This window comes from Tyto alba, unplaced genomic scaffold, assembly GCF_018691265.1.
Source record: "Tyto alba isolate M040663 unplaced genomic scaffold, T.alba_DEE_v4.0 Super-Scaffold_20000042, whole genome shotgun sequence".
In the NCBI taxonomy this organism is placed as follows: domain Eukaryota; kingdom Metazoa; phylum Chordata; class Aves; order Strigiformes; family Tytonidae; genus Tyto; species Tyto alba.
Genome location: NW_024881293.1, coordinates 15664255 through 15686916, shown reverse-complemented (window position 1 = coordinate 15686916; position 22662 = coordinate 15664255). Strand labels below are relative to the sequence as shown.

The following is a 22662-nucleotide window of genomic DNA, read 5'->3' as shown; positions in this document are numbered from 1 at the left end:
CTGGGTCCTTCAGCATGCCCCTCAGCTACTGTAGACCTCACAACTGATCTGACATCTGTTGCATCATGTGGGATTGTGCCTGGCAAGGAACAAAGCTGAGGCATGACTGCCAACCTCTGGGAGCACTACTCCTGGGGGCTGGGCAGGCTTGGAGAGAAAGGTGAAAGCCCTAATACCATCTCTGAGCTGTTCCCTTCAGGCTCCTCCATGGTGGGAAGATGGAGCTGCCCTGGGCTGAGCATGAACAGACTTACCCTGGCACACACACAGGTGCATCTTCTTTCATTTCTGAGAACCCCATGAATTCAGCAGTAATGGTGAAGCCTTCCCTCAGGAAGGTCTATGCTTGCTGGACATCAGTTGAGCGGAGTATCTGGTGCGAAAGCATGTCTGGCCTCAAAGGAAGCACATACTTCCATCCTCTCCTTGCAGGTGGCAGTTTCTACTACAGCAAAATAAACTGCCCCAAAAATATGCCTCAATATGAGATACCCTTCTTCATATGAATTTTTGTTTTTTCCAGCTTCATTTCAGCCCACATGGAACATTCTGAGCCTGCTCCAGACTCCTCAACACTGGAAGCAAAAGCAGCTTTTTCTCCCCCAGAATGAGTGACCAAAGGTGTGATCCATCGCACAGCATTAGATGTCTCCAGGTCACAGGTGAGCTCATCACCTGGACTTGTGCAGGAGGCAGATGTGGGGACAAGCACAGCCACGGACTGATCCCACTGACATGTCTTTGTTAGCTCCTGCTAGCAATGTGGTGAACTATTTTCTCAAAAGTCCCTGCCAATTCCCCACAAGCTAAAAGGGGGTGAAGACAACGCCTCAGACACAGACATTTGGTGCTGACACACATACGGACAAATCCCACTGAAGTAACTTTATTTTGTACATTTAAAAAGCAGTCTCTGTTGCGGGGGTGTCTTTTCAGTGGGAGTGCTGTTCAACAGGTAGAGAGTGAGGATGAAAGGCAATAGTCACAAGTTGCAGTTGGGGAAACTCTGACCAAACTTAAGGATTCTTAATTCTTCCCCTTGAGAGAGGTGCAGCACCATGAGAGAGGTCCAGAGAGGTAACAAGATCTCCGCCCTTGAAGATCCTACACAATTCAGCTGAACAAGGTCCAAAGACACCTAAGGTTAGTCCTGCTGTGAGCAGGTGGTTGCAACAGAAACCTCCACAAGTTCCTTCTAACCTAAATCCTTCTGTGAGTCTGAACTCCTGACATCCCCTAAAAAAAGCCTTCTCTTACTTCCTGCCCTTCATCAGGGCCACATTTTGAGCCACGTCCCAGGACCCAGCCAGACCCAAGGGTGGACTTCTATCCCCTCAAATGATGTCAGTGGAAACGTAAAGATGGGAATCTCCTCATCAACACTGAAAAATGCCACCCGTCCCTCTTCATAATCCAGAGAGATCCGGATCCGCTTGGGTGTCTGGATTTCAGGAAGGGGAGTGCGATTGGGGTATGTGAGAGCTTGGAAGTTCCCTGCCCACTTCCCCACTGCCCAGATGCCCTCCTCTGGTTTAAACTCAATATCACCCTTCCTTTTCACATCTTTTCTGGAGACCCCCACAGTCCAACCTGCTCCATCCACCACCTCTATTTCCCAGTAGTATCTTCCTGAGGCGAAGCCTTCACGGCCCAGCACGCAGCGCCATGGGTTAAATCTCTCAGGGATGTCGGGGATATCCTGCAACGTGTCTTCTCGTTTCACACTTTTGCAGTCGTCAGACAGGACAAGGTCACAGTGGGCTGTGTCTGGATCTAGAACCACATTCGCTGCAGGAGAGATGGAGTCAACACATCAGGGCAGAGCTCAGCCCAGGAGAAATGTTTGCTGCGGCTGCATGAGGAAGAAGAAAAAGGGCGCAAGTGATAGCTGGCAGCCTGTGGCACGGGAAGCTGCACAGGGTAACAGGGCCGGTGCAAGGAACAGAAAATGAAGCAGACAGATGACATCAAGCAGAGAGGGAAGAAGGTCAGCAGAACTCCATGCTGAAGAAGTCCCCATGTCTCTAAAACCTGGCCAGTACCACTCACTGGGCAGCAGGACTCCAGATTCGCTTGAAACTGGAGTATGTGCCAAATTAACAAGGGGTCTGAGTATTACAATTCCTCCTGTAAAGTGAGGGTTGGCAGAAGCATCCCTGATCCCACCAGCATCACTGTGGGAGGGGAACTACCAGGAAGGCAGATTAAAGCATGGAAGATGATTTGGCACCCTGAAAGACCAAACTTGGATTACCTTTTTCTATAGGCACTGCATATCTTCTCCATGCTTAAAAAAAAACAACAAACAAAAAAACAAACCACAGATGAGAGGTGATCTGAACACACTTGTTACTGGATTAGTTTAGCTCAAGATAATGATAGGCCAGTGTAGTTGCATGTTTTATGAATTGCTGCTATATTTGTGAAAGTCATCTCACAGTATGTAGCTTTAAAACTTCAGTGCCTAGGTACATGAAAGGGCTCCATCCACTTCCTACAAATATAGTCACGCTGCCTGTCCCAATTCAGACATATAAAATCACAGACTGGTTTGGGCTGGAAGGGACCTTTAAAGACCCCCCCAGTCCCACCCCCCTGCCCGGGCAGGGCCCCCTTCCCCCAGCCCAGGGGGCTCCCAGCCCCGTCCAACCTGGCCTTGAACCCTTCCAGGGAGGGGGCAGCCACAGCTGCCCTGGGCACCCTGGGCCAGCGCCTCGCCCCCCGCACAGGGAACAATTTCTGCCTTATATATAACCTAAACCTACTCTCTGTCAGCTATAAACCGCCATCCCTTGTCCTATCCCACCCCCTGACCCAGAGTCCCCCCCCCCCCTCCTGTCCCCCCTTTAAGCCCTGGGAGGCCGCTCGAAGGGCTCCCCGGAGCCTTCTCTTCTCCAGGCTGAACCCCCCCAACTCTCTCAGCCCGGCCCCCCAGGGGAGCTGCTCCAGCCCCCCCAGCATCTCCGTGGCCTCCTCTGGCCCCGCTCGAGCAGCTCCGGGTCCTTCTGCTGTTGGGGGCCCCCGAGCTGGCCCCAGCACTGCAGGGGGGTTCCGTATATTTATGGTTTGTTTGTACTTTCCTTGAAAACTGAAAGAATTTTCTTAGTATAGAAGAATTACAGGGAATAGCTCAAAATCGCATATAGAACAAAGGAAAATAATGTTTCTGAAATGAGTTCAGTATCTGCTACCTCTTACTTTCCCAAAAGGAAAGCCAAAACCAGGGCATATGTTCAAAACCCAGATGAGAAGTTGGCTCAACTAAGAAGTCTCCCATATGGGAAGGAGAATGATACTCACCAAGTTCTTCAGCTTGCTTCTCTGAAAAAGAAGATAAACCAGCACAAATCAGTTGTGGGACACTGATTTGGATATAACCTCTCCTGTAATGCCTGCCTGCACGTGCGGGAGGGTGGGTTTCTGCCAATGCTTGGCAATGCAAAGCCCTCTCCTACCCCCAGCCTGGAGCTCTGCAAGTGATGGTGCAGGCTGTCCTGCTCAAATCTGGGTCAGGAGAAGGTCCCTGGGAGGCCCCTCGCCTTGAAGGGGACCCATCACTGGGCTCTCTAACCCTGCCTGTGCCACCAGCGCAGGCATCCATCCCCAGCCCCAGACACCATCTTCGATGATCTTTGTTTTTCTGATTTTCAAATCCACTCTCTCCTTTGCCCCCTATCCCCCAACCACTTTTGGTTCATTGCATGATTTAAAAGTGAAAAGGACAAAAAAGACCACCACCCTATACAGATTCTTAAAATATCCTTTGTAAGGAAGACACTCACCAATTTCTGCATCACGATCACCTGATCAACAAAAAGAAACACACGCAAGTTACTGTCTGACACAGTCCCTTCCCTAGGACCCCAGGTAAAAGACCACACAGGGAGCAGATGTGCTGATTTATACTCTGACTGCAAGTATGCTGATGATTCCTCAGTGAGCTGACCTGTACTGATTTTCCCCATCATTAATTTCCCCCCTTTATTGGCACCAATTTAGCAAAAGCTTATTTTTAATAGCCAGAGGACTATTTCTTGGCAACTCTACGAGCTGCAAGCAAACAAAAAAAAATATATGCTCTCTTCAAGAGTTTTTGTGGGTTTTTAAAAATTTCTTCGTAATTAAACAATCTAAATTTTTATAAGAAAATTCTCAACAGTTTAGGTTTCCATAATCTTCCACTAAAACCCAGTAACTTTTCAGCACTATTTTATTACTTAAAATGAGAATGTTAAAAAGCATTGACAGCCACTCAGGAAAAAAATCCTAATGTCTTTTCAGAGTGAATTTTCACATTATTCACGGGTCAGGGGAGGGGGAAGTAACGTATCTGCTTAAAAAGAACATTTGGACAGAATGAGGGAATGAATAAAAAAGCCCGAAAGGTTCCACAGAGGGTTTCACCAGGAAGACGGGGAGCGAGACTTACGCAGAACTGCCTCTTGCAGTGCTGAAAAGAAAAACCAGAACAGAGCATCACCACCACAGCCGATTCCTTTTTCCCTGATACACTTGTTGGAGCGGGGAGGAGGCTGAAATTGCTCACGATGGAAAAGCTTCAGCCCAGGTGCTCCTCTAGACTTTCTTTCCCAAGACTTTTGGAGATCTTGCGCGCCCTTCCTGAACCCACCTTGGGCAGAGGCCAGCACGGCATCGCTGGAGACCTAAGCAAGGGCTCCAGCTACAGGGCAGCAGCGAAGGGGCAGGGTTGCATCCACAGGGGAGGAACGTGGGGTTAAATTTCACCTTCAGGGCTACCTAACCATCCTGCCCTGTATGTTTTTGGTGCTGAGACAAAGCTAAGGTCCCTGCAAAATGAAATATGCTACTCAAAATTTCCCTCCAGCTTTGGGAATAAACTTGAGAGCCCTTTGAAAAGCTAAACTCAGTGTTGGTACAACATCTTTTAATGCATTCTTTGGTTCTGCAATGATTTTCCTCAAAATTACAACATCATTTTATAATTTAATCATTTCATAAATTAATTTCACAGTTTTCTATAGCTGCTAACCATTTCCCTCCCCCAGGTCCAGCAGAAGTGTGCCCCATGAATTCTTCCATTGGACAGAATTCTCCAGTTTCTGGGAAATGGAAAGTAAAACTTACCTATATTTTTCTCGTGCTTTCCTATGAAGGAAAGAAAGAAATGCAAATAGTTTTTAAAAACATCCCTTGCAAAGAGCACTGTTTAAACCACAGTAGGAGTTGCGGGCACTTGCCAGGCAGAAGGGCTGTGGGGTCTGGACGCGCCGCAGTGCCTGCACGACCCACCACCTCCTTTTGGTAAGAAATAGAGGATTTCAGTCTCCTTTATTCCTCTGTACTTTTTACTCCCCGAGGGGTCTTTCAGAGGGAAAGGAGGCCCTGCCAGGCCCCCAAAGGTGCCAGAGGTTTTTTTGCAGGCAGAGGAATGGCTGGCTCACACCACTTTAATGCCCCCTTCCTTCTTTGCTACCCTTTTTGTTGGAGAAACAACTTTTATTTTCTTGCCCAAAATTAAATCCCTGGGTCTTTAAGTTGCCTGGCACTGCCTGTGTGTCCAAGACTCCGAGGCAAGACTCCAGGGTCATCTGGGCACTTCTCGAGCCCACTCGTTCATCAAAACCAGAGGCCCCTGAATAGGACGGCCGCCCGCCCAGTGCCCTTCCCCAAACACCGCGCCAAGATGATACCTTTAATTTTAAATAGATAAACAGCGACAATAAGGAGAGCAACCACAGCAACCAGAACCACGCCCAGAGCAGTCATCCAAGGATGGGCATTTTGGAAAAAGGGATCTGAAAAATAAAATCCCCAACGGGGTTAGGTTACTCCACAAGTAACAATGAGAAGTAGGTTATTTCGAATTCATACAAGCTCATCCCAAGCAGGTCTGAATCCCATTCAGGGTGAAAATCGGCTCCTGTCTACTCAACAGACTGATAAAAATGAATATATTAAAAAAAAAAAAAATCCATTTTGGCAATTTAACAGTTGTCCGAGGGTGATGATGTTTTGTCTGCATACAGTGAGGGGAATTTTTAAAAGGAAAATGGATTTCTAACCAAATTATTTCTAGTAAATCATACTTTCTTCTCCTTTGGAAAAAAAATATTTTATTTAATTAGGCAACATAGGATCAAAACCAGGGTAACATATGCATCAACATCAACACTCCAGGGCAGAGCAGTATCGCCAGGAGAAAGGTACAGGCTCCTCAGGGAAATAAAATCTCCCAAAATTGTTCGTTCCCAAAGTAAAAAAGGCATAGGATGAAGCTGAAAGGCACATGATACTGCAGAGCAGTTTGGTGCATGGTTAGTCCAGTTCACCATTTCATCTCTGTTCTGATATATTCCCTGCTCCAAGTCAATCTTCCAGTAAATTGGAGCTTTTCTGTGCAATAAGAAAAAAATAACAATATATTCAATATATGCAGGTGCTAAAATGAGACACAGTGATTTATTTCTCATACTGAACCAGTAGAACAGGATTTCACAGCAGGTGAGACTGAGGGCACAGACCGATTTCTACTTCTTGGTTTGGTTCCAGTGTTATGAATGTTTCTGTTTAAGCCAGGTGTCTGCTGAAACTCTGCTGCAATGGGGGCTGCCCTTTTTCCCCCCTAAACCCACGCTTCAAGACAGAACTGGTGAATTTTGGCAGCACACCTGCAACAAACACTGCAAAAAGCTGCAGCTGTTTGCGCTCGCGGTGTGCAAAACGCCCTCGGTGCACTGACCACTCAGTCTGCAAAACGCACCGGCGGTTTTCTGCCGAAGGTGCTTTCGGATCACAGCACCCTCGGGCACGTTACCGGGGCGGCCGCCTTGCCCTCTGCTCACCTGAGATGTAAAAAGCTGATCCCTGTTCCCGGCTGTGCAGGGCATGGCGGACCGAGCAGGAGAGTTTCTGGTTCACACCCCTGGTGAAGATTATGCTGCTTTCCACTGCAAAGAGTCCGCTCTGGTCCCGGGTGACAACTTCTGAGAGGGCTGGGAGATGCTGCCCGTGGGGGTCTTGCCACCGCACCTGGGGCTGCGGGTACCAGCCGGCCGAGCGACAGGCCACCCGGATCCCCCCGTCCTGGTAGTGCTCCAGCGTGATGAGCGGGGCAGAACCACTGGCTGCAGGAAAAGAGAGACCCTCGGGTGATCCGGCGGGACGCCAGGTACCAGGGCAGTAAGGTGGCCTGGCTGTTCCACTCCCGGACAAGAAGGGATAAACTTCGACATCGACAAATCTCAGGGTTTTTTTAAGACAAGTGTCAGCTGGAGTCAGGACATTTCTTGCAGTCTTTTTCACATGACTTGAAGATCTGTTCTGGAGGCTACTACTGCAGCAAAATAATCTGCAGGCCTGGGTAATAAAATGTAAAAGCACGAAGCAATACATTCTTACTTTATTACTCAATGTCAGACTATTTTCTTACACCCACTTATATGAAGAAAACAGTATCAAGAACACTTCTGAAGTAGATAGCATTTCTCACAAGCTCCTTACAGCCTCTCGGTAGGCAATGTTACCTCTCTGAGACATTCTTGGTATTTTCAACTATGGGACTTAATAAAATCCTATTTCCAAAGCAACTACCTGAAGTTGCGTCTGGGAAGGACAGGGAAGAGCACTGTCTGCAAGCAAGTAAATTAGAGATATCAGGGACATGGACTACAGACCTGTCACCTTCAGCTCCACCACAGCCTCATCATAATCCAAGCCCTGTTGAATAAAGCAGGTGTAATTCCCTTTGTCAGACAGTCGGACGTGGAAAATTTTCAAGTCCACGCTGCCCTTGGCGAGGCCATTCTTCAGCAGCTCGGTGCGCCCTTGGTATTGAAGCATCTGCTCCCCGTACTGGTCTTGGCCCCCCTTGTAGCGATGCACAAAGTGTGAGAAGTGCTCCCGAAACCAGACCACCTCCACGTCCCGTGTCCCCTGCTTCAGGGAGAAGTGGCAGGGCAACACCACGTCCTCGCCCATGGCCACGATGATGGGGCCAGGGGGTCCTGTCACGTTGAGCAAAGCTGGGAGAAACCATGAGAGGAAAAAGAAATAACCGTGACTTTGCTGTGGTGACTGAGCCCGGAGAACCAGCGGCTGCTGCTCCGAGTGGTTCGTGTGGTGCTGGGCTGAGCCATCGTGTCGGCAGCGTAACCGCGCCGGGGACAGGGCACTGAGGGGAGGGCTGGGAGAGGGGCCCCTGCCCCGCAGCACGGCGAGCAGGAAGGTTCCTTCTGTCCTCAGGGCACCACGTCCTGCCACGCTGCTCAGGGTGGGGACAAAGGAGGAGAAGGAATGAAGGAAGCCGTTGGAAGGTTTCTGGGTGACTGGCTGGAGAAAGCAGACAACTTGGGTACAAATAAAACTCAAATATCTTCAGCTATTCGTGCCTATTACAAGAGAAAACAAAAACATCTCAGGTGCTCTGAGTATCTTTGGAAATTAAAAAAGAAAAGGTTTATTAATAGGCTGGCCACGGAGAAAGTGGTTTCTGGCTGAAGGAAAACAAAAGCAAATCAACTTTTTTTTTTCAAGGTAACTTTTGAGTCAAATGTTGTGCTGCATCCTTTTGCCAGGGCTGCCTTGAAGAAGCTACTTCAGGTCAGCAATCTAACAGAAAAAGAGCTCAGAATATTTGTAAGGGTTTTTTTTATTTTATTTTTCCCTTTATCGACTTTGTTCTACAAAGGGTCCAGTGCATACTGGAGACAGCCCAGTAAAGTCATGACATGCTGGGAATATGCTGGGAACAGGGAAAGCAGGGAGGGAAATGGCAGTAGACTATAATCAACTCATTGGCATCTTCTTGATGACACCGAGCTGTGCAGTGCAGTGACACGCTGAGGGCAGGGATGCCATCCAGGGGGACCCGGGCAGGCTGGGGGGGTGGGCCTGTGAAAGTCTCACAGAGTTCAACACGGCCAAGGGCGAGGTCCTGCCCGGGGGTCGGGGCGATCCCCAGCACAGACCCAGGCTGGGCCCTCGAGGAGGGGATGGAGAGCAGCCCCGAGGAGAGGGGCTGGGGGGGCTGGGGGGGGGAAAACTGCCCGTGAGGCAGCCCCGTGCGCTGGCAGCCCAGAACCCACCCGTGCCCTGGGCTGCAGCCAGAGCAGGGGGGGCAGCAGGGCCAGGGGGGGGATTGTCCCCCTCTGCTCCGCTCTGGGGAGACCCCCCTGCAGTGCTGGGGCCAGCTCGGGGGCCCCCAACAGCAGAAGGACCCGGAGCTGCTCGAGCGGGGCCAGAGGAGGCCACGGAGATGCTGGGGGGGCTGGAGCAGCTCCCCTGGGGAGCCGGGCTGAGAGAGTTGGGGGGGTTCAGCCTGGAGAAGAGAAGGCTCCGGGGAGCCCTTCGAGCGGCCTCCCAGGGCTTAAAGGGGGGGCAGGAGAGGGGGGGAGGGACTCTGGGTCAGGGGGTGGGGGTAGGATGAGGGGGGGCGGTTTTGCACCGAAAAAGGGCAGATTTAGGTGAGCTCTAAGGCAGAAATCCTTCCCTGTGCGGGGGGTGAGGCGCTGGCCCAGGGTGCCCAGAGCAGCTGTGGGTGCCCCCTCCCTGGAAGGGTTCAAGGCCAGGTTGGACGGGGCTGGGAGCCCCCTGGGCTGGGGGAAGGGGGCCCTGCCCGGGGCAGGGGGGTGGGACTGGGGGGGTCTTTAAAGGTCCCTTCCAGCCCAAACCAGTCCTTGATTCTATGATCTAATCTTCACCTGAGCTCAGCGAGGTTGTGCTAATGCCTGTGCTGACGTGGCTGGAGGAATAGACCAGGATCCAGAAGGATCTCAAAAGTGGACAATGTTTATGGCAAAGGGCCTGACCCTCCTCTGTGCTCTACCCTTCACAGGGAGTTGCCAAACTTGCAACCGTGAAAATATTCAGTCTAGAAGCAATGCCACAGGGATCATCAAGAACCAGGGGGATCCTTACCTGACTGCAGCTCATGAACTTGGAAAACTAAACCGTAAAGAATAAAAGCCAGCAGAGAGCAGTGGAGGTAGAAACGAGAGAGCATCTTTGCTGGAGCACAACCTGAAGATGGGGAAGAAAAGTGAAAGGACAAAAGTTAGCAGAAACAAGTAATAAATAATAATTTTTTAAAAAGCAGAATTCACTTTTAAAGAGGTTTATTGCTGATTGCAGCCCTTTTTTATAATGTCAAGGGAAGACCCTCAGATGCCAAAGGCTGAAATCCATTTTCCATCATCAGCCTGACTTTGCTTGGTGCTCTACACACAAAGTACCCAAAAGCTGTAGGAATTTCCCATGGGGAAACAACGGACAAGCTGCAACACCTCCGCTAATTCCATGAAAAAGTAGCAGTTGTTCTAATATGGAGCCCTTGCTTTTCTTATCCAGCCGTAAAGAAGAGATGGAAAGGCACAGGACAAGAAAGAGAAACCCAGCCCGAATCCATGTGGAACCGGGGAGTCGGGAGCACGTCCCCTGCCACCTCACTGGCGGCAGGAGGAGGTCACAGAACAGGGAAAGTAAAATAACCAAAACACCCAGCCAAGATGGGACCTGGACCTGCTCTGAACCCCTCCCAAGCACTCTCACCGCTCTCTGATTTAGTCCCAGCTTTGTTAGTGAGAGGTGAAAACCACGACCAATTTTGGCAGATGGCAGAAAGCGATTTCAATCTGCAGCTTTCCGAGAGATGCTGCGTACCTGGAGGCTCAGCGCTCTTTCATGGGCTCTGGGCTGGGGCAGGAGCTGCTTCGCCGTCACCCGGTGTGTCTGGAGGGCTCATCCCAATCCAAGGCAAGCATTTCCCTGTCTGAAACCCAAACGAAAATGTCACTCTGCGTCCCAGCCTGCCACTCGTTTCCTCCTGCGCTGCCTTCAGTCAAAAATGAAAGTAGCTCAGTGATTTGGCCTTTTTTGACAATGCTTTTGCTCCGGAAGTGCTCTTCTGGCAACAGTCACAGGCACGTCACAGATGCTCTCCACAGCCACGTATCGCAGCCCTCTCCCACGGCTCCTCCCGGACTTGGGAGGGGATGGATCCTGGCAGCAGTTTGCACATCCCTGGGAACAGCCTGGAGCCCGTGGGAAGGAGGGAAGTGATGGAGCTGGGATTCACACCCAGAGGCAGTGCCAGGGCGGGAGCAAAGCCCAGCACTAACTTAAAAATTGCTTACGAGCAATTCCCACCCTGGCCAAGAGGAGAAGCCATCGAGGATGGTGTGTTCAGGGAAAGCTGCTGCTCTGAGATGTGTCACGGAGGCAGCCCCACCGGGTGCTCGGTCCGGCCGGGTCCAGCACCCTCCCACCCCCAGCCAGGAGCAAGGATGCACGTGGGAGGTGAGAGCATCTGCCCGGGTAAAGGGACCCAACTAGGAACCTTGCCAAAAGAGAAGGCAAGGGAAAGAGTGAGGTGATAAACGAAACGTGCAGAGACAGAGACACAGACCTGTCCGACAAATGATAGCAGGGAGAAGTATAATAAACCAACCTCATCATGCATGCTAATCACTGGGCTACCACAAATCCGCAGGCACCATTTCAGGGAGGGCCAGCCTGGCTTTTGAGACTAAGGATGCAAAGCTAGGGATCCCAGACACTGGGGGGTGTTGGGGGAACTATGTGAATAGCTAAAGGCATGTGCAGCGAATATGCATGTTTTTGTATCATAAATGATGCCCGCTGCATGATATGGTGTGCAAGCTCGGAGGAGCAATCCCCCCTTGCACCCAGCACTGCAATAGACATACCTGCTTTCTAACTCTTTGTGAGTTGTAAAGTCTGTTTCCGCACGTCAGGCAAGTCGGAGTCCCCGTGTCCAGGCAGGGGTATCAGGCAGGTGGGGGGGGTCCATGCTGGTGTCTGGGGGGGCCCACGAGTGTGGGGTGTCTGTGGGATGAGTGTGTGGGTGTTGCATATTTGCAGTGAGCATCGAGCTGGACCAGCTGGCGAGTTGAGGACTGTGGAGGGGGGGTGTCAGAGAGCCTGGGGTCTGGGCAGGGGTACCAGGCAGGCAGAGGGGCTGTGCTGCTACTCAAGGGATCTGCAAATATGCACATGAACCCAGAGCATGTCACGTGTGTGCCTGCACGAGTGACCTCCTGCCTCTGCCAGACGGGAGGTGGATGCCTGTGCAGGTGGGTGATGTGGGTGCTGCTGAAGGAGCCCTTTGCCTGCAGCAGTGTGACCGGCCACGTCAGTGTGTGTGTCCAGGATACACATTTAACTTTGTCACAGGAGGCTCAGCAGCAGCTGACTGCACGCAGTGGAGGTGAGCAGCACCACTGTGACTGGCCCATGTCACCAGGTGACAGTGGTCCCTGATGAAATAGTCCCCTCTGAGCCAGCCTGTCCCCAGTCCTGCCTTCCCAGGCCCCTGTCCCACCACCAGGCAGTGGAGCCATTGGCAGCAGGTCCCCTTGCACTCTGCTTTATGCGCTCAATCGATGGCTTTCAGAGTGATGTGACAAAGCAGAGTGGGTGCCACCTCCCGAGTTCCCTATGTGCAGGGGAGGAGTTTGGGGGGGGCCGAGGCGGGACGCCATCACCCCTGGGCACACAGAAAGCTGCCTGGAGGACAGAGGTGGGTTGCAAAGCCCAGCAGCTGCTGTCCCTCATTTACCAGTTAGGCAACTGAGGCAACACATGCCCTGCAAACATCTTCACCCTGAAAGCCCTTGGCAGCATGACAAATCTGGGCAAGCAGTGCCTGTAAGGAGCCAGACCTCTTCCCTTATCACAGTACACAGCCTGGACACCCAGAGCGGTGGCGGTGGCCACACACCGGTCTGTGGCTGGTGCCCCCAGTGACGTCCCACCGGCTGGCAGCGCGTGTGGTGCCGCCGACCCAGGAGGGCTCCGAGCACCCTGCTGCAGGAAGATACAGCCTCCTTCAGCGGTGCAGCAGGCTCTTATCACCCACCTGCAGCTGGCTGAAGGGAGGGGAGATGCGGCAGCTCCTATGATGCAAACGGTATGAGGGCACTGCAGGAACATCGGGAGGGAACTCCCAAAGTCAAGTGTTAGACAAGGTCACTCCCCCGAGGTGGGAGCTCCTGTGGTGTGGTCCCCACAGAGGGGTGAGGGTGTCAGGCTCCCAGCTGTGCTCTCCAGGCCACCCGGTCCCTCTGGACTTTGATCTGCTCACCCGCACAAGCTGGAAATGCTGTGCAAGCTCAGTCCAGCCATGAGCTGATGAGGAGATCAGGGGGGTGGAGAGCAGACTGAAGACCCTCAAACCCACCCAAAACCTCCTTTCCTGGAGTCAGCCTGAAGGTGAGTGCTGGCTGTCTGAAAAGTGCCTGTGTGCTGTGACTTTCCCATCACACCTTCTGCTTCTTTATCACCTTTAGGCAGTCTCTGAGTCTTGCAATTTCCACTTTCATCAGGGAATCCTGCCTCACTGCCTGTTGATTCCTGCAGACATTAGTACACAAGATGGAAAGACAAGAGAGTGAGACACGGGTAAACGAGGTGGAGGAGATGTGTGGAAGAGGTGAGTTTTCAGAAGGGAAGAGGAGGGGGAACTGTCCTCTGTTGAGGAGAAAAATGCATCTTGCTTCTATTGTGGAAGAACCATTTAGGGTCAAAGCACCTGGGGCCTGTCCCAGCCTGGGCTTCTCATGGAGTTGGGATTTGGTGACTGCAACACCCCCAGCTGAATTCCTTGTGCTTATCTGTAGATGCAACACCAAAAACACCCGAGCTGCCATCCTTGGCTCCCTCCATTGCCCACAGAAAGAAACAGGTTTCCGGGGCCATGAGTTCTTGGTCTTGGGGTAATGTCTATCATGTTCTGCACTAGTTTGTGCCCAGACGTGCCTGTTTCGCTCTTGCAGCACCAGAGACATCCAAGCTCAGGTCCGGGTGTCTGCACGGCAGATGTGCACCCATCCACTCAGGTTCATCCTCCTCCAGGAAACTGAGGTCTCTTTGGCCAGGGATCGCATGAAAACTCCTGGAGCAAGAGCAGGATTAGGGCAGTAGAGAGGCTGGGGCAGTCCAGCACGAGGGCATTTCCCACCCCACGCTGGACATCTCTGGGCATAGGAAAGGAAATCGCCCGTCCCTTCTCCTGCTGGGGTGGATGCAGCCCTGGGGCTGCCTGATCTGAGCAGCTTCTCTCCCTCTGTCCCCAGTCGACGTGACCCTGGACCCAGATACCGCCAACCCCTTCCTCATCCTGGCTGGTGACCAGCGAGGCGTGGGACGAGGGGACGAGTGGACCTTGCTGCCCAACAATCCCGAGCGGTTCGACATGGAGCCATGCGTGCTGGGCAGCCAGGCCTTCGCCACGGGGAGGTACTGCTGGGAGGTGGAGGTGGCCAACGGCGGGGACTGGTGGGCTGTGGGGGTGGCCCAGGAGTCTGTCAGGAGGAAGGGGGTCCTCAGTTTTGCCCCTCAGGAGGGGATCTGGGCTGTGGGGCAGTGGTTTGGACAATACCATGCTTTCACTGAGCCTGACTGGACCCCCTTGCACCTTGCCTGCCTCCCCAGGGCCATCCAGGTATGCCTGGACTTTACAGACAGGCAAGTGGCATTTGCTGACGCTGAAAACAAAGCCTCAATCTTTGCTTTCTGCCTGACTTCATGTCCCAGGGAGAGGCTACACCCATGGCTCTGGGTAGGGATGGACTCGTGGCTCAAGCTGTGCCCCTGACGTGGAGGGAGCGTGAGTGGCGGGAGGGAGACTGGAAAGGCAAACACCATCATCTTGGGACTTGGCACTGGGAGGGTCCCGTGTCCTGCCACTTTCTTCTCTCATGGTTCCTCTAGCGACCAAGGGGGAGGACTGGTAGGTCTTGGAGATGGATGCCACCGCAGGTCCCCTCCACCCACAGCTGGGACTGCAGCAACAATGGGGAGCACAGAGATTCGGTGCGTGTAGGAGTTTGGTGCCAGGTATCCCCAGGGCGGAGAAGTAGCATTGAATACCAGGGCATAGCAGAGCTGCTCTGTACAAGGCCATGAAAAATACAGCAGCTTCAAACTCCTTCAGAGGTGCCAAAGTAGTATCTCTGGCTTTTCTTCAGTTAAGATTAATGAATAATTTGAAGAAAAAACCCAAACATAGCTGGATGCTGGAGCTCATGCTAACACTTGTATTCACACATCCAAAGCCCCTCCTTGCCTTATTTCCAGTTCACACACGTATGTGCATTAAGCACATTTCTTACAGAACAGCACTAGCAGAAGCTGCAGGAACAGCCAAGGGAGGTAAGCAGGTGTCTGAAGTCCACAGGCGAGGCAATTCCCACAGTTCAGCTCTCTAATCTCCCCCCATCAAGGTCTCCTTTTCCTCACATAGAAAAGACCAGACTAGACTAGTTCGGGTGGAAGGGACCTACAACGATCATCCAGTCCAACGGCCCGACCACTTCAGGGCTGACCGAAAGTTAAAGCTTGTTATTAAGGGCATTGACCAAATGCTTCTCACACCCTGACAGGCTTGGGGCATCAGCCACCTCTCGAGTGTTTGATCACCCTCTCAGTAAAGAAATGCTCCCTAATGTCGTCTGAACCTCCCCTGGTGCGGCTTTGAACCACTCCCAGGGGCCCGATCCCTGAACCCCATGGAGAAGAGGTCAGCACCTCCTCCCCCTCTTAGGAAGTTGTAGAGAGCAATGAGGTCACTTCTCAGCATCCTTTTCTCCAAACAAGACAACCCAGAGTGCTCAGCCACTCCTCAGAGGACACACCTTCCAGCTGTAGATCTGCTCCAGAGACCTGAGATTTTGGGGAAATGCCGTTCAAAGGACATGCTAGACCTGGAAAAGGGGGGAGGGTCCCCACTCCCAGAAACCTTGTTTTGTCACCTCCTGCTAACTCCTGCTCTTAGGAGAAGAAAAGATCTACTTGTTTGGCTTATTTTTTTTTACCCAAGAGGGTCCCGGGCAGAAGCACCCCAGAAATGAGCAGATTTGGGCATTTCTGTTCTCCTTCTGCAGGATTATATGGAGGTAGTAAGTAACACTGCAGCTGGAGACTGTGCTTTATTTCAGGGCATTTTTTTTTTCCCCTCTCACCTATTGTTCTTCTCTCTTTAAGACAAGAAACTGAGAAGCATGCATGAACCTGAAATACAAATATTATCTCTTAGTTTGATACTGGCTTGGAATAGGATGGAAAAGCTTATTCTTCTCATTTGCCCTGTGCAAAATAACTGCAGTTCCTCATTACCGGAATGTTTCTGGAATCTGAGAGTAAATCTCAGGCGTTTAAAACATGCATAGCTTAGCCCACTTTTTTCTTTTAACGCCATTCTAGCCATTGGGCCTGGTCACCTGTGTGACTAGCCAAGCAGGTGTCCCAGTTGTGTGCCAACCAGCGGGCTGGGCCACAGGGCCCCGGGTCCTGCGGAGAGATCCCAGCCACCAGCACACACCCGCAGAGCCCCCAAACCAATCCTGAAATGCGAGGGGCTGCTCTGGAGCAGAGAGCACCCTCCTTGTCACGGGAAACACTCCAAAGGACTTGTCCTGTGTGGGGAAGAACACCTACCTCAACCAAGAAAAGGAAACTGCTTTCTGAAATCCAGCTCAGTCACTCTGACATGGGCAGGGTGAGACTGAAGGAAAGCTGGGTTTCTCAACAGATTGGTGCCCTGGGTCCTCTTCACTGGAATTTTGTGGTTTGGAGGGTGAGAAAAGGTTTAATGGGCTCTTTTTTGCTGTGCTTCCCCCAGTTCCCCCCCAAAAAAACAACAAAAGCCCCAACTCTTCGGCAGCTGAGTTGCATTATTGCAGCATTTTGGTGAGAAATACAAGAGTTTCACGTAGGATTGCACCATGAAGACTTACTGAAGTTTAAATTGAGCTCTCTTGCACGAGAGGTATCCTAGCATTTTGGTGCCACTGCAGGTAGGAAGCCTTCAGCACTGTAGAAGTCTGGAAAAGCGAGGTGTGCGGGGTTTCTGCGGCGCGGTTTTTTTGGTAGCAGGGGAGGGGGCTACAGTTGTGGTCCCTGTGAGAAGGTTCTCGAAGCTCCCCTGGTTCCAAGCTGGACCGGCCTCTGGCCAGGGCAAAGCCGATCAGCTGCAGCGCTGCGATAACGTATTTAACAAGGGGAACCTGAGAGGGGACGGGGACGCGCGAGGAGGAGCTCCAGGACAAACGCCCAAGTCAGCGGAAGGAAGGAGCGGGACGTGGGGCAGCAGCCCCCGCTGCTGTGGTTCAGTGCTGGGAGGGCTGGAACACGCGGGGCGGGGGGACCCACGCGGGAGCAGCTCGGGAACGGCTGCGGCCCGTGGGGATGATGCACGCGAGGGAAGGTTGGCGGAGGGCTGTCTGCAGTGAGAGGGGAGCAGGGGCGGGATGTGCAGCGTTCAGCCCACCGCCCGAGCAGGAGGGAGTGATGAGCTGGCTGTGCCCCCCATCCCCTGCCCCCTGTGCCGCTGGGGGAGGAGGGGGAGAGGTGGGGAGCAGAGCTGAGCCGGGGAGAAGGGAGGGGTGGGAGGAGGTGTGTTTGGATGTGGTGGCATTTCTTACTGTCCCCCCTTGTCTGTCAAGCGTTGCTTCTGTTAGCATTTGAATTAAAGTGATGATCTTTCTCTTCCCCTAATGAGTCTGTCTTTTGCGGTAACTATAATGGGGGAGCTACTCCTCCCTGTCCCTAGACGGATTCTTTGAGTCATTTCTCCTTCACATCCTCCTTCCCATCCCTGATGGGGGAAGGAGTGAATGGCTTCGTGGTGCTGGCTTGCCCTCTGAGCTCAAACCAGGACAGAAGGCTAGACTAACACGGGTCCTCTAAAGGGCACGCTTCAGGGGGCAACGTGAGCCAGGCGCCCAGCGCCTGCGTGGACAGCTCGTCACTGTGACCAAGGGAAGGCGTGGGGCCAGCAGCCGATGCACCGCCTCACCGGTCGGCGACTGGACATGGGGGGCAGCGGGTAACTCCTGAGGCCCACGGTCCCGCCAGCACCAAGGTGGGGGCTGTTCTGGCAGCAGCGGCAGAGCAGGGTGCTGATCAGACCTACGTGATACTCCCTGTTCACAAGAGAAAATTCTGCAGCAACAGGCAGTGGAGGCACCTCAATAAACAGATTTTTCCCAATGCTGGTCTGTGTCAGAGATGCTTCAAACAAATCCTGCTCGCATTTGGTAAGTTCTTCCGAGCAGCCATGAATTAAAGTCAAACCTGTTAAAATGTGTCTCCTTCTCTAACAGTGACCCCCTCTTTCTCTGGGTTTTCTGTTTCTTTTACACTCCTCTGGCTGCTGCTGCTTTTTCTTCTCCCCATCTTGGGCAGGTTGCTGTGGTGCAGCACAGTTTTATTTTAAAGGACTGGGGTGGTCCTTCTCCCCAGGAACACGACGACACTCTCTCTTCTAAAACTTTTTTCCTTTTAACATAAACAAGCCCAGAGCACTCTTGATTTGCCAGCTTGTCCAGGAAACACATCGTCCAAGGTCTTGCCCAAGGGCTAAGGCCTTTTCCAGGGCCGTGGAAACATCTTAGAACATTGTTTTTGCAGTGGCATTTCCAAAATGCGGCTTAACAATGTCCACCCCCCCTCTTCAAAAGCGGCGCAGCCTTCCTAACCAGGCTCTGCAGTACAGGCCCAATGCCCCCCCCCGGCTAGGGGCTAAGGGCAGGGCTGGGACTCCTCCTCGCACCATGGAAAAAGGACAGATGGGTGCGTGGGTCTCTGCCCCCCGATGCCAGGTCCAGGCACCCTGCCCCACACCCCACTGCGGTCCCGGAGCCAACCGCGCCGCGCGCCCCAGCAGCGTGGATCCCCCTCGCCCGCCCTGCACCCTTGCCAGGGCTCGGGCAAGAGAAGAACCCAGCGGGCAGGCCTGGCGTCTCCCACCACCCTGGAGTGCAGGGCCGGGCCAGGCTGGCCGGGCAGTTCACTGCGGGAGCTGCTGTGGAGCCACAGCCCAGGGAGCGCTGGGATCACCCTGAGCAGCCCCACACCCACCGTCTGGAGAGGTCGAGAGGACTCCCTTGGCCAAAATATCACCGCCTTGCTCGGCCCGCCCCAAGGAGGCTTCCGGCTGCAGACAAGAGAAACCTGCCCATAAACATGACAAAAAGCCCTGAGCTCTGTGCTGCTCTGTCTCAAATATGAACCCTTCCCCCAGGAGAGCTGCCTAGCGCACCCTGGGAAGCCAGCACACAGGGCTTGCTGTCAGGAAGGCAGCCCAGGCACGTCAGGCCCTCCCATCTCCAGTAACAACACGGCAGCCCAAATGTTGTCTCACTTTTATTTACATAATTGCACAGCCCGTTTCCCCATGACACTGGAACGTGGCGGGTCAGAGACACGGATTTCCCACATCCACGAGCTGAACGTCTCCTCTCAGGAGAAGACTCAAAGAGTCACTCTGGGTTTTGCAGGGGCACATGCAACAACTCCAATTATTGGAAACTACAATAAAGACAACAAAGCTGAGAGTGAAGCCATGGCCACGCAGCAGCACGAGGCCAGGCCCCAGCCGCCCCCAGCCACGGACTTCTGGCTTTCACAGTTGCATATTTGGATCGATAGTGGGTTTCCTAACTGAAATACTGGCTCCGTTAAATCCTTACCAGGGGAACATGGTGTGGGAGTGCACATCCTTCATTACCTGCCAGAACTAGACATGTTGCAAGACCAAGCTCCTGGGAGGCGGCCAGGGCTGGGAAGGTTAAACTAAATCCCCAAATTTTTCTTCACTGGGAATGTCCTGGTGACGCAGAGCTTGTGGGGGAGGGGCTGAAGGAAGGGGTACCCAGGACAAGGCACAGAGCAGTGGTGCAGCACTGACTGCCAAGGGAAGGGGTGCACAGAGGGAGGCAGCGCCTGTGTGGCAGCTCCACTCCACCAGCTGATTCGAAGCAGGGACCGTAACTGCAGCTGGGCTGAAGGGGCCTCTCTGCACTGCAAACCTCCAGGAGCACCGGGGGCCAAGTCACCCCTGCATGACAGGGAAAAAGGAAAGGTGCCCACAGGTACGTGGCAGAAGGGAAGAGACAGGCAGGGAGGCTGGCAGAGAGAGGGGGGCAGAGATGCACAGTCTGGTTGTGGCAGAAGATATTCACCCCGTGATCGAATGAGACCCTCATGCTCAGAACAGAGACCAGCTTGAACCAGCCCCCGGGGGCCCAGAGCTGGGCAGAAAGAGGCTGCTGCAAGATGTACTGGGGCATCACTGAGTTGCATGAAGCCCCTGGAACAGGAGACAGAAGAGCAGACACAGACTGGGCTCCAGGGCTGGAGCAATCCTGCTGGCGACCGCAGGACACCAGCCCCTGCTGCTCATGCTACCAGCAAGTTCCAGCCTAGGCTCATGCCAAGCAGCTGCACGTGGAGCAGTCAGCAGGGCAGTGCCAACACCGGTGTCATTACGGCCCACGCCACTCGGGGCCCAGGAAAGCACAGCACCAAGCACAGGCATCGTCTGGCAGGGTGGGGAGGCAGTAAAGAGGGCAAGGACTAAAGCAAAACCTTGGCAGACTGGGCGCTCCAAGACAGAGGGAATCGTTAGCTCGATGTGCTGGGAACACAGGTGGATGAAGGAGGAGGAGGAACGCCAGCCCTGCAGAAGGGACCCAGGGTGTGCTCCCTGGGAACCAGCCACCCTGGGGTGCTTCACTAGAGGACACGTAACAGGCAGACAGTGCTTTCAGGGATGAACCAAATCACAGCAGCAATTCCAGCGGCTGCCGAGGAACGTGCAAATAAGCTCAGAGAGACAGCTGAGACAACCCGTGTCCTGCCGAGCAGCTGCAGAGCACGGCCTGTCCCGTAACGCAGGTGTGTAACCGATACTACCAGAGGTCCAGCCTCAAGGTGGTGAAAGGACATCGGCAAACAGAGACTCCAACTCTCACCTTTTGGGGTCAGGAAAGCTCCTTTCTGAATCTTTTAAAAGCAAAGGCAATGGTGGGTTTAGCTAGTACAAGCCATCACTTCCCCCCTCAGATCCTCCATCTACCTTTGCCAGACATACCAAGAGCTGAGTGCATCCGAGTCCTGGGGATGAGCCAGGATCTGCAAGGAAAGCATTTTGTGAGATCATGTCTGCACAGGAAGAAGATTTTCTCGTTTTGAAACTTACTTTGAAATTCTCAAAATTACATTACTTTACAATACAAAATATCTCCGTTCAGTATTATGTCATTTTACTCCTGGGATTATAATAATTATTAAAAACACACAACTTTCTAGAAAGGACAGAAACACCACGAAAGAGACCAAAGAGTAATAGGAAAGGCTGCTGCAGTATTATCAAAACCAATTTAGTGCAAAGGAAAAGGGGACTTTCAAGAACAGTCAATGAAAAGTGTTCTTTATATGCTCATTTGGAGAAAAGGCATAGATTTAACCTCTGTATGAGATCAGGCTGCCAGCTTCTATACTGAAGCTTAGAACATCAACACAAAAGGACTGAAACACAATATGAATGGCCATTAAAAAATAATATTATATATAGATATATATATATATATATATAGAAGGAGATATTTTCCACGTATGGTATCTAGTTATAGGAAAGTGTCCCTGCAGATGGGCGTATTCTGCCATCTGGATCTTTTGGGCCGTTTCACATGACAGACGTTGATTATCTGTCTGTTTGACATAGTATAAAGTGCATGCTGACCGCAAAGTCCCTTCGGGTGGGATGATTGTTTTCTAGTGCCTCCACCGCTGCTGCACGTCCTGCACATGGGGGGACACCCGACCCTCTTCGCCCCCGCCAGCCCCCGAGGACTGCCCTCAGCCCAGCGGCCGCGGGAGGATGGCTCAGACGGTGGTCTCATCCGCGGTCTTCTTCATGAGCTTGGCGGAGAGGAGGGAGTGGGGCAGAGGGTGAGGGCTCCGCGCGGCCGGGATCATCAAGCGGACTTTCTGGTTGGTCCTCCGCCACTCCGAGTACAGCTGGCAGTGGTAGCGGAACGAAACCTGGCGGGCGACAGTGCACCGGTCTGGTTACCAACCCCCCGCCACAGGCGCTCAGACACAGCCACCCACCCTCTGCACGCTCGCCGCATCCTCCCTGTCGGCCCACCAGCACCCCCGGCCACGGGACAGAGCACTCACCCTGAAGCGCCGGGGCACTCCCGGCCCCAGGCCCTTGGCGGGGATCCGTCAGTCGCTAGCGACACCAGGCTGAGCCTGGCGCAGCCGAAGGGGCTTCCTGGGCAGCGCCAGGACAGAGGGACAGAGTTTGCCCAGCTGGGTTTGGGTACCGGGCCAGAGATGTGGCAGGGAGGAACGGCAACTCACCCCTTCACCCCAGCCACGGGCTGAAGCGAGCACCTTGCCGGGGCAAGAGGAGGGGTCCCCAACAGGCCCAAAGGCGTGAGCTGGCCCCGCAGCTCCAGAGCAGCCTGGCAAGGGGGGGCCCCCAGCTGCGCCCCCCCAGCAGGCCGGACTCCTTGCTGTGTGCCTTCACAACCACTAACACCACTACAGACTTCCTCACAGCTCCTGCTGACTCCCTAGCCTTGAAATGAAACTTTGATAGAATTTCTTCAGGAAGGAATAAAACCAACCTGTATTTTCCTCCTATTTATTCCTAGAAATGGCAAGAAAGAAAATTAAATACTGGATCCAGTCAGCCACTCATGAAAACCAAGCTTTCGTATTTTGTAAAAGTACAGGAAATATTTAGCGGGCTAGCAGGAAGCACCAGGAAGGATATCTGACAAGCAAATGTCCGTATTCCCATTACTTTTGGATAGGTTGCAGACATCTGCTATGAGAAATGGAGCTGTGCCAAAACATTAAAGTAATTTA

At 52.9% G+C, this 22662-nt stretch overlaps 3 protein-coding genes across 6 annotated transcripts in view; 1 reads left to right on the top strand and 2 right to left on the bottom strand.

Annotated features, from left to right (window-relative positions):
• Positions 1 to 870: 870 nt before the first annotated feature.
• On the bottom strand, positions 871 to 11149 carry LOC104369166 (butyrophilin subfamily 1 member A1). The gene is made up of 11 exons (XM_033003106.2): positions 10639 to 11149; positions 9898 to 9999; positions 7656 to 8003; positions 6825 to 7106; positions 5673 to 5777; positions 5107 to 5127; positions 4430 to 4450; positions 3783 to 3803; positions 3301 to 3321; positions 2255 to 2287; positions 871 to 1788 (listed from the first exon to the last, which is right to left on the bottom strand). Exons 2-11 carry the CDS (start codon positions 9980 to 9982, stop codon positions 1271 to 1273), a joined length of 1455 nt encoding a protein of 484 aa, XP_032858997.2. The 5' UTR covers positions 9983 to 9999; positions 10639 to 11149; the 3' UTR covers positions 871 to 1270.
• Positions 11150 to 12777: 1628 nt separating this feature from the next.
• Positions 12778 to 17488, top strand: LOC104369299 (thaicobrin-like). The gene is made up of 3 exons (XM_033003069.2): positions 12778 to 13209; positions 13323 to 13429; positions 14073 to 17488. Exons 2-3 carry the CDS (start codon positions 13372 to 13374, stop codon positions 14591 to 14593), a joined length of 579 nt encoding a protein of 192 aa, XP_032858960.2. The 5' UTR covers positions 12778 to 13209; positions 13323 to 13371; the 3' UTR covers positions 14594 to 17488.
• A 1642-nt stretch (positions 17489 to 19130) lies between these two features.
• Positions 19131 to 22662, bottom strand: part of MARCHF2 (membrane associated ring-CH-type finger 2) — a 38703-nt gene continuing 35171 nt past the window's right edge. Inside the window, exons 4-6 of one of the 4 annotated variants that reach the window (XR_004408626.2) lie at positions 21524 to 21825; positions 20873 to 20913; positions 19131 to 20784 (exon numbers count right to left, since the gene is read on the bottom strand). Coding sequence is in view for 1 of the 4 variants with exons in the window: in XM_042795063.1 (XP_042650997.1) it covers positions 21667 to 21825 (159 nt within the window). In the remaining 3 variants the exon portion in view is untranslated. Of the gene's footprint in view, positions 21826 to 22662 lie in introns of all 4 variants that reach the window. The other 3 variants (XR_004408625.2, XR_004408624.2, XM_042795063.1) reach the window with 3 other exon arrangements.

Coding starts and splice junctions, on each gene's coding strand:
- LOC104369166 (XM_033003106.2), bottom strand. CDS start 9,982: ATGCTCTCTCGTTTCTACCTCCACTGCTCTCTGCTGGCTTTTATTCTT. Junction 5,128..5,672: donor TTATCTATTTAAAATTAAAG/GTATCATCTTGG, acceptor TTTCCTTCATAG/GAAAGCACGAGAAAAATATA. Junction 3,322..3,782: donor TGATCGTGATGCAGAAATTG/GTGAGTGTCTTC, acceptor CTTCTTTTTCAG/AGAAGCAAGCTGAAGAACTT.
- LOC104369299 (XM_033003069.2), top strand. CDS start 13,372: ATGGAAAGACAAGAGAGTGAGACACGGGTAAACGAGGTGGAGGAGATG. Junction 13,430..14,072: donor GGAGGAGATGTGTGGAAGAG/GTGAGTTTTCAG, acceptor CTCTGTCCCCAG/TCGACGTGACCCTGGACCCA.